Source organism: Chiloscyllium plagiosum, chromosome 6 (genome assembly GCF_004010195.1).
Source record: "Chiloscyllium plagiosum isolate BGI_BamShark_2017 chromosome 6, ASM401019v2, whole genome shotgun sequence".
In the NCBI taxonomy this organism is placed as follows: domain Eukaryota; kingdom Metazoa; phylum Chordata; class Chondrichthyes; order Orectolobiformes; family Hemiscylliidae; genus Chiloscyllium; species Chiloscyllium plagiosum.
The window spans coordinates 16,318,274-16,334,858 of record NC_057715.1 but is presented as its reverse complement, the minus strand read 5'-3'; the positions used below and the strand labels follow the sequence as shown (position 1 = coordinate 16,334,858).

Here is a 16,585-nt window from a genome sequence, read left to right as displayed (position 1 = left end):
TGTATCCAAATGGCTAGTTCTCCCTGTATTCCATGAGATCTAACCTTGCTAACCAATCTCCCATGGGGAACCTTGTCGAACACTTTACTGAAGTCCATATAGTTCACATCTACCACTCCGCCCTCATCAATCTTCTTTGTTACTTCTTCAAAAAACTCAATCAAGTTTGTGAGACATGATTTCTCACGCATAAAGCCATATTGACTATCCCTAATCAGTCCTTGCCTTTCCAAATACATGTACATTCTGTTCCTCAGGATTCCCTCCAACAACTTGCCCAATACTGAGGTCAGGCTCCAATCCTTCTCTTCCCTTTCACAACAGTGATTGTGTCCCCTGGTCCTCACTTCACACCACACCAGCCTTTCCATCCAAAGGATCATAAGCTGCATTTCTGTCACCTGCAGTGGGATACCACCAACAATTACATATTTCCCTCCCCTTCCTTGTCACCATTCCACAGGGACCGTTCCTTTCAGGACACCTTGGTCCGCTCCTCCTTCACTCCGAACATGTCACCACACCCCCATGGCACCTTCCCCTGCAATCTCAGAAGGTGTAACATCTTTCCATTTACCACCTCCCTCCTCACTGCCCAAGGCCTCAGAGACCGCTCCTCCCGCCCTTGCCCCCCCATCCCACCTCATCCCACCCCCATCCCCAGCCCTCTCATCATATAGGCTGCTTTCAGCACAGCCAACCCACTTTCACCTATTTATGATCCTCATTGTCAGCTTTTCTTCCTACCCAACTTACTTTCAAGTACTTTGATTTCCTAATTCGCTTTCTCTCTTGGCTCCATCTCCAGTTGTCTTTCCCTTTCCCTTCCCTCTCCTTCATCAGCATAAATACCACCTTTTCTTAGCTGCTATCAATTCTGAAAAATGGTCCCTGACACAAAAGCTTAACTCTGCTTTTTCTCTGCAGCTGCTGCTAACCTCTTGAGTTTCTCCAGCAATTTCTGTTTTTGTTCCGTTCTTCAGAAGCTGCAGCTGATGCTCCCTTTTTGATTTTGAGATATGGTCATTAGGTTAACGCACATAAAGTGTGTTTGTTGCACAGGCTGTTGGAAAATGTTGCAGGTGTGAGATTGACATAGTGTCATGCCATACAACATGACCATACCCTTGACTGAGCACTGCTGCCAGGCATGCCAAGATGCCTGGTTTTTTAGTCTGTGCTATTCAATCAGTGTGTGCCTTTAAATTACGGCTGAGTGGGTAATGTGCTGAAAGGCAAGTCAGGAACAGTGGTAACATCCAGGTGGGCTCAAGTGAGCAAGTTAGCAGCACTTTGGCAGCCCCAGGGATGTGCCATGATTATGTGCACAGGCTGGCAGGTATTCAATGCCAAAGTCAATGGACACTTCACAATCCTGCAGTGTGCCCAAGAGGCTGGTACCAGAGTTGGCAGTCTGGAGGAGCAAGCAGTGAATTGGAGTGACCAGGTACCCGCCATGATTTTCATGACAGAATACTTGGCATCTACTTTCTATCTGGCACATGGTGAAATTGGAACCTGCATATTAATGAGGTGAAATCCTGTATTATTAAGGATGATGATGAACAATATCCCCTGATATTAGGCGTCTCGCTGTTCCCAAGCAAGAATCTTACTTTGATGCCTGGCACTGTTGAAAAATGTGACTTGCTGCTCCCATATTTGCGAAAGCCCTTTTGTGGATGTCTCGCCAGATTTCTCATGGAAACCACATTATTCAGGCTCTTGTAAGATCCTGCCTTCTTCTCTCAGTCACTCAGTTCCAGCAAATGATACAGATGGTGAGAAGAAGGAACTTTCTAGCAAGTCATGTTGGAGGATTAACGGTATGCTAGTGCCCAGGAAAGAGAAGGAACTTAGCCTAGTCCGTTAACTTACCAAATGTCGGCTACAATTCTGGCACCGCCCTCCTGACCTGTCTGACCTGTCCATCTTCCTTCCCACCTATCCACTCCACCCTACCTCCCGACCTATTACAATTGCCTGTCACCTGCATCTACCTATTGCCTTTCCACCTATCTTCCTCCAGCCCTAACCCACCCCCATCTCCCTATTTATCTCAATCCCCTTCCCCCTCCACATTCCTGATGAAGGACTTATGCCCAAAACGTTGACGCTCCTGCTCCTTGGATGCTGCCTGACCTGTGTGCTTTTCCAGCACCACACCTTTCGACTCTGACTCTCCAGCATCTGCAGCCCTCACTTTCTCCCACAATTCTGGTAGTCACGGTGGTGCTCTTGCCTTTTCTTTCCATAGTTTTGCTGATACTTATTTTTTCTGATGCTTATGTCAAAAGAACATAGACGTTCTCTCCACTTCTGTAATTTATTCAGGAGTACCTGAAGATTGGTGAAGTTTGGTGGTCACCTTTGTTCTTCAGTTCAAATTACCTATTTCCTTTTTTGAGCTGGTCGATATTCATTCTGCTAAACGTTAAAGCACTAAACTTGATTGAGTTTTTTGAGTATGTAACAAAGAGGATTGATGAGGGCAGAGCAGAAGATGTGATCTAAATGGACTTCAGTAAGGTGTTCAGCAAGGTTTCTCATGGGAGACTGATTAGCAAGGTTAGATCTCATGGAATAGAGGGAGAACTAGCCATTTGGATACAGAACTGGCTCAAAGGTGGAAGACAGAGGGTGATGGTGGAGGGTTGTTTTTCAGACTGGAGGCCTGTGACCGGTGGAGTGCCACAAGGATTGGTGCTGGGTCCTCTACGTTTTGCCATTTACATAAATGATTTGGACGCGAGCATAAGAGGTATAGTTAGTATGCTTGCAGGTGACACCAAAATTGGAGGTGTAGTGGACAGCGAAGAGGATTACCTCAGATTACAACAGGATCAGGACCAAATGGGCCAATTGGCCGAGAAGTGGCAGATGGAGTTTCATTCAGATAAATGTAAGGTGCTGGATTTTGGGAAAGCAAATCTTAGCAGGGTGTACTCACTTAATGGTAAGGTCCTAGGGAGTGTGCTGAACAAAGAGACCTTGGAGTGCAGGTTCATAGCTCCTTGAAAGTGGAGTCGCAGGTAGATAGGATAGTGAAGAAGGCGTTTGGTATGCTTTCCTTTATTGGTCAGAGTATTGAGTAGAGGAGTTGGGAGGTCATGTTGCGGCTGTACAGGACATTGGTTAGGCCGCTATTGGAGTATTGCGTGCAATTTTGGTCTCCTTCCTATTGGAATTATGTTGTGAAACTTGAAAGGGTTCAGAAAAGATTTACAAGGATGTTGCCAGGGTTGGAGAATCTGAGCTATGGAGAGAGGCTAAACAGGCTGGGGCTGTTTTCCCTGGAGCGTCGGAGGCTGAGGGGTGACCTTATAGAGATTTACAAAATTATGAGGGGCACGGATCAGGTAAATAGACAAAGTCTTTTCCCTGGGGTTGGGAAGTCCAGACCTAGAGGGCATAGTTTAGGGTGAGAGGGGAAAGATAGAAAAGAGATATAAGGGACAACTTTTTCACACAGAGGGTGGTATGTGTATGGAATGAGCGGCCAGACGATGTGGTGGAGGCTGGTACAATTACAACATTTGAAAGGCATCTGGATGGGTATATGAATAGGAAGGGTTTGGAGGGATATGGGCCGGGTGCTGGCAGATAGGACTAGATTGGGTTGGGATATCTGGTCGGCATGGACGGGTTGGACCGAACGGTCTGTTTCCATGCTGTACATCTCTGACTCTATGACTCTAGTATAATTCAAATGAGGTCACTGAAGCTTCAAAACTGCGTGGATTCAGTTTTGTAGAAAGTGCTGGTACTTCAGGTGTGTTGCAGCTCATGTACAAAGCGATCACAATTTTTAAGACTGTGCCTGCTGTTGCTTCCCTTATTAGACAATTTTCCAGTGTTACAAGTCATATTACAGTGATGTTGAGATGAGGAGAAATTCCTTCACCTAGAGGGTGGTATTCATTCATTGAGCGTGTTCAAGACAGAAATCAGTAGACTTCTGGAGACTACTGACATTGATATGGAGATAGCTCATCAATGTGACATTGCGATGACTGATCAGCCATAATCTAATTGGTGAAGCAGGCTTGAGGGCTGAATGGCCTACCCTTTTTCTATGTTTCTATGCTGCCAGTGAGTAAGCAGATTAGCAGAACTGATAGAGTACTGTTGTGTGAGTGTAGGACTTGATTTGAAGGTTCCTAAACCTTTCCTAAAGACCAGTCATTAAAACTTATCTCTTTGACTAGGTGTTTGGTCACCTGTCATAATATTTCTTTAGGTGACTCAAAGTCAAATTCTGCATGTTAATTGCTCCTGCACAGCACCAGGGGATGTTTAATTACCTTAAATTTGCAATATAAAATTGTCTGAATAGCAGTTTCTTTCTAAGCAACTGGCTACATTGAATTCCAGAGTTTCTATTATGTTTTCCTAAGCCAGTGTGTCAACCTATGTTTGCAGTAGATTAATTTCATATGAAGGTCTTAACTTTAGTTTCCGCAGAGCCGGGCTCTAAATGCAGTGAGCAAACCTGGACAGCCACCAAAATGCTCAGTAAAATTCGATCATTGGAGTGAATCAAACAGAGGCGTATCACTTCGTAATTAGAGTGGGCAGAAATGGTGAAGAGCTGCTCAGCAGCAAATCTGAGCTGAGAACAGGGGGCACAAGAAGTGATGCTGGCAAGGTCGGGGCCCCAGAAGCCAGTTTGATGAGGCCGGGACCTGAGGAGGCCGGGGCCTGAAGTGGCTGGGCTGGCGAGGCTGGGGCCTGAGGAGGCTGGGCTGGTGAGGCTGGGGCCCGAGGAGGCTGGGCTGGTGAGGCTGTGAGCAGGGATGCCTGGCTGGAGCACCAGGGACTGGGGCAGAGTAAAGCTGTAAAGAGGGAGGAGGATTTACAAAGTGGAGTGAAATTCAGCAAGTGGTGTTGAGGGTTTGTAAAGGAAGGCAAACAAGGCTGCACTGTGGAGAGAGAGAGGTTCTGTAAAGGGGAGAAATAATTTTTAACATTTTATACAATTTTTAACATTTTATAAATGGTTTTCCCCTCAAATTGGCATTTCTTATGAATTCTCTTAATGAATGCAAGACGAAATACTTTGACGAAATGTGTCTTGGGCAACAATACTCAAATATAGAAAATAACATTGCTATGTGAATGCGTCACCTTATAAATGAATGACTAAGACAGAAAAAGGAGGTTCCAGAAACCAAATAGTGTCTCACAAAAATCAAAATGTGGTCCTTCAGAAAATCCCAAGAGCAGCCTTCGTTGGTGGTGGACAGATGATGTTAAAACTTCTGTATCAGAGTCTGTTTGCTTTTAAATCTAGAGCTGTGAAGTATTTTTCAATGTTTCCAATTCTGGGCATTTGCGCTTTCCCAACTTGCTCGCCCTAAATTCTGGAATTCTTTTTCTAAATCTTTTGTATTGTAGTACTTTCTTTTCCCAACTCTGTCCTTTTAAAATAATCCTTTAGCTATATCTGTTCTCATAACTCTTCTTCTGGCTTGGTCTCACCAATTCTCTGTATGATGTTCGATTATAGCAAACCGCGCCGTATAAATACAAGTTGTGTTGTTCACCCACCTGCATAGCATAACATGCAGATATTTTTACTCCTCCAATTCCAGCCTCTTGACCACCCTCCAAAGCTTTCAACTGCTTCAGTGTATTCTCCAAAATTCCATCCCTGGACCTTTGTGCTTCTGTTTCTCTCTCTTCTTTTAAGATGCTTCTTAAAACCTATCTCTTTGCTCAACTCTTTGGTCAACTGCCTTAATATTTCTTTAAGTATCAAATGTTGATTGCTAAAGCCTCCTTGAAATGCCCTGATGATGCATTCTGTATTAAAAATGCTAAATAAATTAGTTTTTTGTTGTCAACATTGAAGTAGCATCTAACTTTAACAAGCATGGTTTCTAGGAATACAGTTCTGTTAGTACAGTAAATGCTAACAAGGGAGAAAAGCAGCCACCAAGCACATTTGGTTAAAGGAGGATTTAGACCCACAGAATCCACAAGTACACGCTTTATTAATTGTGTAAAGATTTATTTGCTTTGCCACAGTTAGCAAAGAGCTCAATTTTATGTTTTGCATGTTTCTCTTCATTCAGTAATATGCTGTTTACGTAATGGCCTGTTTCTGTGTAATTCTGTGTCGGAGCGTGTAATGAAAGCAGTTGCAATGTTGTTACTTGAAGAGGTATGGGAAGACAAGTGGGAGCTGATGGGGCTAATTGGATTGCTCTTTTAATGAACTGGCACAGACACAACAGGCCAAATGGCCTCTGGTTGTGCTGTATGCTTCTATGATTCTAGTGAGTCCACTTTAAAGTATTTAAAAATTTGCTTTTGGAAAGTTATTCTTCAGTTTGCTTCTACAGCCCATTCAGCTAGTGCATTCTACATTACCATTGCATAAGTATAGCAAAACAAAAACCCATTTTCCTTTTTTGTTCTTTTGACAAAATTATATTAAATATTGATTCAGCCATTAAAACAGAAAAGTCAAACTATTGAATTCTACTTTAACTACTTTTACTTCAGACAGTTTAATTTTCTCCTACAATTGTTAGTTCAGATTTTCTTGTATTTTTGGATATGTGTATTGCACTTCCAGGTCACAGTAACCACTTTAATGCATAAATTTTGACTGTTTTCGTACTACCTGGCTTGTTTGGTGTCTTCTCATGCAAATTTGCCGAGTTCAGTCTGCCGTGTTGTGCATCAGTATTTTTTCCAGCTGTCAGTACCACTTCAACTTCCTTTGCCAGCATGATGCTACTTAGCACATACTCCACTGACCTTTGCATCGTAAGGGGATTGATTGTAAATCCAGTCATGTTGCCAGTTAGAAGGGCATCAGCTGGGATATAATGATTCATTTGATATACTGACATTAATGGCAAGAACAATTCGACTGTTAGGTTTTTTTAGTGAAGGCTTTGGACTGTACTAATTGTGCCTTTTGTTATACTTTGATTTTGCAGCACTATGTCTACAGCTATTTGCTCACTGCATTTTAAGTTGTCTGATGTTTGCTCCTTACAATTTTAAGTTCATTCAAAACTCAGCTGCCATGTCCTTATTTGTACCAGGTTCTGTTGCCCTGTCCTCTGTGCAGCTTGCTGGTTTATGTAGTCGCTTCATTAAGCAGCAGCTTAATTTTCAAATTTTCATTCCAAGTTCTCAAATTCTTCCAAGGTCTTACCCCCTCCCTATTTTTGAAATCTCAAGCCTCTCAACTCTCTAATATCTTTGTGCCTCTTGGGTTTGCCCCGATTTTAATTGTTCCATTGTTGACCATCCTCCCTAAATTTCTCTCCCTAAACCTCCTCGCTTGTTTATCTCTTTCTTCTTTTACAATGGTCCTTAAATCGAGGTCTGTCATGATGCTTTGGTCACCTGAAGAGGCTCAATGTCCAATTTCCATGGTGGAGTACCTTGGATATTTTATTGCATTCAATAAACATGTGTTGTAGGGGTGGGATGAGGTTCTGTGCAGCATAAACAATGGCATAGATGAGGTTGCAGAAAGTGAGGACTGCAGATCCTGGAGATCAGAGTCAAGAGTGTGGTGCTGTTCAAGCGCAGCAGGTCAGGCAGCATCTGAGGAGCAGGAGAATCGACGTTTCGAGCAAAAGCCCTTCATCAGAAATAAATGAATTTAAAAAACTCTGATGAAGGGCTTATGCCTGAACCGTTGATTCCCCTGCTCCGCGCATGCTGTCTGACCTGCGGCGCTGTTCCAGCGCCACACTCTCGGCATTGACGAGATTGACTGAAATGCCTGTGTTTCTGTTATTGTTTCTATGTAATGAATGTCTGGGGCAATTTCATTCCTGGCAGGGAAAATAATGCAATTTTAACATACAGAATTGCATGTTTATTAACCTAAGCAGTGGTTGTAACTAATTCTGGATTCATACATAATCTCTTAAAACAGTAAATGCCTGCTGCTGGTTTTCTAGAAGCTAATAAAATTGTAACTGCCAGATTATATTGTTTATCTTGATTTTTTTTTTGTTTTAACATTAGTGTTTTCTTGCTTCTATCTTGGCACTTGTGTTGAGGTATAATTGTACTGGAGAATGAAACATCTTCCCTCTCTGTAGTGACAGCATCAAGTCGTCTTAGGTCAGGTAAAGTGCAAGTTAGATGCAGGTTAGAGCTTCTTCTGTGCTGGTCCTATAATGTTTCTTGACCCATTCCATAAAGGGTACCCCCTCCTGCAGTCACGCACCATTTTCATTTACATGATTAACTCTCGTAGCCTATTTACATTGACAGCTTAATAATGAAACTGCCTTGGCAGTTCTCTCAACTGAGTACAATTCATGCAGCCCTCTCTTCCCAAGTTCTGCTTTCCAAATTAATATTGGAATTTTAAAGAGGCATTACTCTGAGCACTGACTTTCATGTGATGCAGATGTAGTTCTAATATTTTGCAAACTACCTTACCTGCCATTATTACAATGCAGTGTCAAACAAATGATTGTGACTTGGCTAGAAATAATCAGTGTAACAAGGGCACAATTTTCAGGATCCCAAATACTTTTTGATTGTCATGGTTAAGTGTTATTTGATGTTACAGCACAAATCCACCTAAGCTAACTGTGAACCCATAACTATTTTTTTGGATTCCTTGTTATGGAAGAAACTGAACTGATTTAAAATGCTCAACAGAATAACAACCAATAGGATTGATATAACATCATAAGTATATTAAAAACATACTAAGTGAGGAACATAACAGGACAAAATTTGATACTGAGCCACATAAAGAGATATTTTAACTGATGACCAGAAGCTTAGTCAGAGAGATGGAATTTAAGGAGTTTTTTTATTCGTTGATGGGACGAGGGTGTCACTGGTCAGGCCAGCATTTATTGTCAATCCCTAATTTGCCCAGAGGGCAGTTAAGAGTCAACAACATTGTTGTGGGTCTGGAGTCATATGTAGGCTCGACCAGATAGGGATGGCAGTTTCTCTCCCTGAAGGACATTAGTGAATGAGATGGGTTCTTTCAACAATCACCAATGGATTTGTGGTCTTCACTAGAGTCTTAATTCCAGCTTTTTATTTGAATTCAAATTCCACTATCTGCAATGGTGGGATTTGCACCTGAGTCTCCAGAATATTACTTGGGTCTCTGGATTAACAGTTCAGTGAAGGCCACCACCTCCCCCTAAAAGGAGGAGATAGAGACAGAGTGGTTTTGTGAGGAGATTCTGAAGCTTTGGACCTAGCGCACTAAACACGAGGCTGCCAATGGAGGGTTGATATATATTTGAGGTATAGAATTGAAAGAATGCTGAGTTTATTTAGGACTGGTTACGGAGGTGAGAACAGGTGAGGCCATGAATATATTTAGAAATGAGAACTGAAAGTGAAGTTTAACCAGACTGGGAGCTGGTGGATGGGGAAGGATTAGGTGAAAGGGATTTGGTGTGAGTATGGGGAAAGAATTGGGTGAAAGGGACTCGGTGCGAGTTAGGACATGGATAGTAGAATTTTGGATCAGCTGAAATTTATAGAGAGTTGAAGGTGGGAGAGCATTAGAAACTTGAGTCTGGAAGCAACAAAAACACAGCAGCAGACAAATTAATTTGTGTAATACCAGGAATCAGAAGGTTTTAACCACTCAGCAGTAGAGGATATAACAGAAGCATTTAAAATTAGGAAATGGTTTGGGAGGGTAAATAGGGAAAGATATTTCCATTGGTTAAGCAATAGCACCTGGAAGGTATAAAATTAGGATTTTTTTTGGAAGGCATAAAGCAGAAGTTATTTCAACAGAAAGTATTGCAGTGCCACATAATTACTGAGGCAAATTTGAGGAAATTAATTTGAAAAATATCAGAGATTTTGGAAATATCGGGTAAAGTCACTATAATAACAGTTAGTTCCAATACAGCATCAACCATGGCACAAGCAGAATGGGCCACAGTTGTTTCCATCTCAGAAGAATGGAACTTTCAAATTTGGAATGAAAAATAGAGAGTAGCAGTTTGGCTACCAGTTAAACAGTTTACTGTATTCCTGATGAAGGGCTTTTGCCCGAAACGTCGATTTTACTGCTGCTCGGATGCTGCCTGAACTGCTGTGCTTTTCCAGCACCATTCTAATCTAGACTACCAGTTAAACACCATGACTGTTTTATTTGATTCTTTCAATAGTAGATATTTGCTCCTCAACTGAAGTTGAAGTTGGTTTGCATCATGTAGCAGTGTTGCTTTGTAAGAACCAACATTGCCCTGTGCTATCACACCCATCGTGCAAGTGCATTGCTTATGTTGCTTGGAACTCAGAAGTGATGCTTTGATGTTGCTGTGTGTAAACTGAAGTGCGAGGTAGCGCGTGCCTGGCAATCAAAGTGAATCTAACAACAGCACTTTGAAAGTGGATTGATCATTATCTTCAGTGTAAACAAGCTTATTGAGATTACTCAGTTTGTGCCAAAATGATGGCCAGCTCTGCACCGGACTTGAGCCCACTGGGAGTTGTAGTGAAGCAGCCTAAAAGGATTTCTGTTGAAACCTTAATTGTTATTTGTGATGAGACTTTCATCCATTGGTGTGAATAGGGCTCAGATCCAAGTCCCTGAGGCAAAATGATAGTCTTCTATGATCCTCTGCCACCACTCATCTATTATTCAAGACACCTCTTAAATAGAATTTTCAAATGGATCGAGTTTAATCCTCCTTAAGGGTATTTACATATCATGAATGAGACAGCTTTGAAAGAGCTTGTTGATGTAACAGGTAGACATAATCAGGAGATGAAGTCACTTTTGGTATATTTGACAATGAAAGCTGTAGATTGACCCTATGTACTTGAAGTTCACAGTATTTTGGACCATATTTTATCATATCTGTCCTGTTATCACAGAACTGTGTGCATAAATAAAAATGAATTGTGGTTTACCATTTTTTAATGAGAAATTGCTGTATAGCAACACTTTGGTCACAGATAGGGTAAATTTTTGTATTCTTCTGCAGTATTCAGCAGCAGGGAGCTCTGAGATGGAAGCTGAAAATTGTTTTGTATTGTTAACTGTCTCACATCACATCACATTGATGCTAATTTGTCATCTTAGAGAATGATCGTAAAAGAAAATACTGCTTTGGGTACATATGTCAAGTACTGCACTCCCCAGCTCTCTAAAGTGCATTTAATTGAGGTGTTTAAACTTTGGCAAGGTTTTGGTGAAGTAGATAGAGGAAATGCTTTTTACTGGCAGAACAGATGGTAACCAAAGGATGTAGGCTTAAGGTGATTGGTAAAAGAAGCAGAGGGGGAAGATGAGCAGAATTTCATTTTATACAATGAAATGTTGACACTTCAAATGTACTGCCTGAAATGGATGGCACGGTGACTTAGTGGTTAGCATTGCTGCCTCATAGTTACATGGAACCGGGTTTGATTCCACCCTTGGGCAACTGTCTGTGTGGAGTTTGCACTTTCTCTCCATGTCTGTGTTGGTTTCCTCTGGGTGCTCTGGTTTCCTCCCACAATCAAACATATGCAGGTTAAGTGGATTGGCCTTGCTAAATTGCCTATAGTGACCAGAATTGTATGGGTTAGGTGGATTAGCCATGGGAAATACAGGGTTACAGGGATGGGGTGGGTATGGTTGGGATTTACTTCTGAGGGTCAGTGTGGACTCAATAGGCCGAATGGCCTGGTTCCACACTGAAGGGATTCTATGAGAGGGTGGTGAAAATAGTCTCAATAATAACTTTCAAAAGGGAATTGGATAAATGTTTAAGAAGAAGCAGTCTGTAAAATGTGAGGAAAGAGTAGGGATGTAGGACTAATTGGATTGTTCTTTCAAAGAGCTGGTATAGGCATGCTTTCAGTGTCGTGAATTGAAGTCTGTGGTTTTGCACATCACCAAGTTATTCATATTGGCTGTACTGTTATATCCTATACAATTCCAGTCAATCAAATAAACCAATGAATGTTTTATTCTTTGCATAAAGTATTACCTATTGATGGTAAGCATCTGCTTGTTTGGTTTATTTTTTGTGCAGTGGGTGAAAGGTTTAACGCTAGAAAAGAGATATTTGCGTTTATATTTTCCACTTTCATGTCATCCTAAATGCTTTACAGCTGATGGAAATATCTTTGAAATGTAAAATGCAGGAAACGTGGCAGACATTTCGCATACAGCAAACACCCACAAACAACAAATGTGTTAATAACTAAATAATCTGTCATAGTGATTAATTGAGGGTAAATATTGATCAGGACACCAGAGGGAACCCCCATGCCCTTCCAAATAAGACCATGCATCCATCTGAGAAGGAAGATGGGCTTTCTTTAATGTCATCTGACAGCGAGGACCCCTCAATCCCTCAGTACTATATTGCACTGTCAGCCTTCATTCTAGGAGAAAGTGAGGTCTGCAGATGCTGGAGATCAAAGTTGAAACTTTATTGCTGGAACAGCACAGCAGGTCAGGCAGCATCCAGGGAACAGGAGATTCGACGTTTCGGGCACAGGCCCTTCTTCAGGAATGAGCAGAGAGTGTTCAGCAGGAGAAGATAAAAGGTAGGGAGGAGGGACTTGGAGGAGGGGAGTTGGAAATGTGATAGCTATCACATTTCCAACTCCCCTCCTCCAAGTCCCTCCTCCCTACCTTTTATCTTCTCCTGCTGAACACTCTCTGCTCATTCCTGAAGAAGGGCCTGTGCCCGAAACGTCGAATCTCCTGTTCCCTGGATGCTGCCTGACCTGCTGTGCTGTTCCAGCAATAAAGTTTCAGCCTTCATTCTACTCAAGTTTTTGGGGTGCTCTTGAACCCTCAGTTTATTTCAATGCAAGAGCATTGTTACCTGACCTGGCACAAAACACAATGCTGCACAAACATTTTGTGTACTTATAAAATGGCCACGGTGATTCACTTCCACTTTATATGTACTCTTTAGAGAAAGCATTTCTGTACTGAATGTACAGTGCGCCAGATTTGTAATGTGGGAGATAGGGGGTTGTTTTTCCATAGATCCTACTGGATGTGTAACCTTTATCACCACTCCTCTTTTAGCTGAGAGAAAGAACTGTGGGTGCAGAGCCCATTCTCACATGTCTGTGATTAACAGTAGTTTGATTTTAAGGGCATAAAATTTGGGGAATCATTATTTTTCTTTATGTTTCTGTTCCCCTTCTGTTTCTCAATCAGGTCATGCCCCATCTAGCTGTGCGTCTGAAGAATTGATCAAACCCTGCAACCAAGCAAGCTAGTTGGAGTGATGGGCAGCTTTGGGAGTTGATTTGCAAAATTCTACTTGGGAGTCAGAGGCACAGCCTGTTTGAACTAACAGTTTACCCCAAGAGTATACTTCTGTTAATTGTATCATTTTGTGTGGCAAGGACACTCTATACATTAGAGTATTGTACAATAGTTGAGGCCCATTAATTGGGATGTCGTTGTGGAGATGTCTTTATCAGGACCATTCCCAGTCAGCAATGCTCATCAGAACTGATTAAATACAATAGAACTCAATGTGATGCCTGAGAACATCACTTCTTAAGTAATCTCCTCATTAACCAGAACCTCATCAACTGTTTATTGAAGGAATGGAATCATTGATGGTGAGTTATTTATAGGTGTTCAACCCTAAAAATGAAATTCTGTGCTCTGTATAAATAAACTGTGTACTCTTCCCAAAATCTAATGAAGTGTAACATGCTGTTTGGGACATCATATTACAAAAAAAAATGTAGATTGTTCCACTGTGACCTAGGCTGTAGCTGTACAATTAGATCTCTTTATCTGCATTTAAGCTTTAGCATAAACTAATGACAAACCTCAAAAACAATTTGAAACTCCAATCAGTTTAACTCAGGAGGGTAAATTTAATATGATAATTTGTCTTGTTGAATGATATTAGCTTAGCAGGATAGCATGCAAATGTATGACCCTTACTTAGTGTCTTCAGTGGTTGCTGTGCTGATGGATATTTCAGTTCTGATAAGGAACTTTAGGGAACTTTGCAATTCTGCTGAATGTTCTCTTGCAGGTCTGAGATCTGAACCAGATCTCATACTGGGTTGATCTTCGTCTCCCCCTTTCCATAATTTGCCTCCATTCGTGATGTGACAGCAAGACACAAATAACTGTTTCTAATAATATCAGATGGAGTTGTGGAGGACAGCATTTTAATGTAGTAAACGACCTCCCTGTGGGGTTGTTATTGCCACTACAGAACATCAGTTACACAGTTGCAACAATAGTCTCTTAATTGATTCGTTTAATTAGCAGGAGATGAAGTTTGTGCTGCATCTTGTCATCCAGTATCACGGGAGGGGGCTCAACAGCCTGTGCTGTCTGCCACCAAAGAATGTTTTCACTTGTCATGTTCATATAAAGCTGTAATTATATGTAAATGAAAACTGCCAAAACCATTCGAAGTTTTATTTGACAATGCAAAGTGCTGTAGAGCTGATTGCAGGATGAGACTTTTAAATGTTGTTTCATCATTTGGTTGCAGTCTGTCACACGTTGGATCAAATTTCAGAGGTAGCAGATATGCCAATGGGAATAATTAATTTTAGGTCCTCTTTTATTGATCAAGAAGTTATTCTGTTTATAATATGTGATGAGTGTTTTAAATTAACCTTTATATTGGTTTCTCCATGTTAAGTAAGGAAGCCAAACATACATTATCTCTAGGACTGGAAGATGGGGAAAGATATGCACATAAGAGGATCTTGGCTACGTTTCAGTTTCCTGTAATCCTATACCAATGATAATGGAATTCTACTTGCTCCCTACAGACTGATCTTTCCCTGTGTCATATTTATGTTGAATGTTGGTCAGGAACTTGAGTTTTCTGTAACTGCCGTCCTAAAGCTGACATCAGCTTTTTACGCTCCATGACTTTAAAGTGGATGGAATAGCTGGTTGAAACCTATTGCATCTTCTATTTTTGCCTTAAAATATGATAGTTTTTACGGCTCTTGATTTACGTATCTCAAACATGAAGTAATTGTGCACAAACTAGTTGGTATATTTTTAGACATGTAAACTCACCTGTTTATAGCACAAAGGGAGGCCATTTGGTTCATTGTCTCCACACTGGTCAATAAAGATCTGACTGCACTAATTTCATTTTCCAGCATTAACCCATAGCCCACAAGTGGATACAAGAGTTTCTAAATCAACCACCCTTTCAGACAGTGAGTTCTAGACTCCCAACATTGTTGAAGTGAAAATAGTTCTTTGCCTTTTAACTCTTACTTTGAATCTGTGCTGTATGGTTATTGATCCCTCAAATAATGAAAAACATGCCTTCCTATCCATTCTATCTATACCCCTTTGAATCTTGTACACCTCTATAAGGTCTTCTGTCAACATTCACTGCTTCAACAAAAATAAAAACAACAATACTGCATGATATAGACTGAAATGTTTATAACATTTGTACTTTTTTGATTTATCAGTCTATGCTTGTATTACACACACAAGCCTTGTGTAGTTTAGTTTAAATCCAATAAATTTTCATTTCCTCTGTCTCTGACAAATGTTTTGTACAACTAATGCTTATTTCCTTTCTTCTTCCACTTCCCGATCCTGCATTTCTGTGAAACCATACATTCTGTTTGAAAAAATTTGAATCCTGTCCAAATTTTATTCCTAGACAAGACTCCTATGTTTACCGAATGCATGCAGTTACAACCACTGTCCATAGAAGAACTCTAAGGAAAACTGTATCTATAGGCTGATCAGAATCTGATTGCATTTCAGGTTCTCTTTGGGCTGAGGAGTTAAAATAATTGAATGGTGGTTCATCACTTGATTTCAGTGATCATCAAAAACATTTTAAAGGCAAAGGAAAAATAATGTTCTCCTTAGAGCAATGAAGGCTAAGAGGGGATTTGATGAAGGTGTTTAATTAATAGAGGGTTTTAGAGTAAACAGCGACATTCTTTCTGCCCAATGCCTAAATAATAGACAACAAGGGAGCAAAGATTTCAGTTGACCTCTGAAATGAAAACGAGGCAGTAGGATCGGGATAAAACATGTCGTACATTTAAAGGAATAGCTAATACACTACCAGTGCATTATTTAGGGAAAGAGCTGGGTGGAGAGTTGGACAAACAAGTTTGTTCTTTGAAGAAGCCAAAATGGTTTCCTTTTTTTGCAAAACTTTTTAGATTAGATTACCTACAGTGTGGAAACAGGCCCTTCGGCCCAACCAGTCCACACTGACCCTCCGAAGAGTAACCCACCCAGACCCACTTACCTCTGACTAATGCACCCATCGCTATGGGCAATTTTGCATGGCCAATTTACCTGACCTGCGCATCTTTGGACAGTGGGAGGAAACCCACGCAGACACTGGGAGAATGTGCAAACTCCACACAGACAGTCGCCCGAGGCTGGAACTGAACCCGGGACCCTGGTGCTGTGAGGCAGCTGTGCTAACCACTGAGCCACCGTGCCACCCTGTTTTTGTTTTCAGTACAGATTCCAGCATTTTCAGTAATTTGCTCCTACATTCCTTTTATTCCAAACTGTTTTAGGCTCAATTGGATATTTTCAAGAACAGGTTTTTTTTTCCTTTTGGCTATCAATTATGATCGCATAGCATTACTAAATCATAAAGAATCAAAT

At 41.1% G+C, this 16,585-nt stretch overlaps 1 protein-coding gene across 2 annotated transcripts in view; it reads left to right on the top strand.

The window, feature by feature from the left end:
* Positions 1–16,585, top strand: part of pcca (propionyl-CoA carboxylase subunit alpha) — a 374,463-nt gene that overhangs the window by 265,220 nt on the left and 92,658 nt on the right. The window contains exon 22 of one of the 2 annotated variants that reach the window (XM_043691290.1): positions 13,148–13,358. The exons of the other annotated variant lie outside the window; for it this stretch is intronic. Coding sequence (XP_043547225.1) covers positions 13,148–13,183 — 36 coding nt within the window. The 3' untranslated portion in view covers positions 13,184–13,358. Of the gene's footprint in view, positions 1–13,147; positions 13,359–16,585 lie in introns of those variants that run through there. 2 annotated transcript variants of the gene reach the window in all.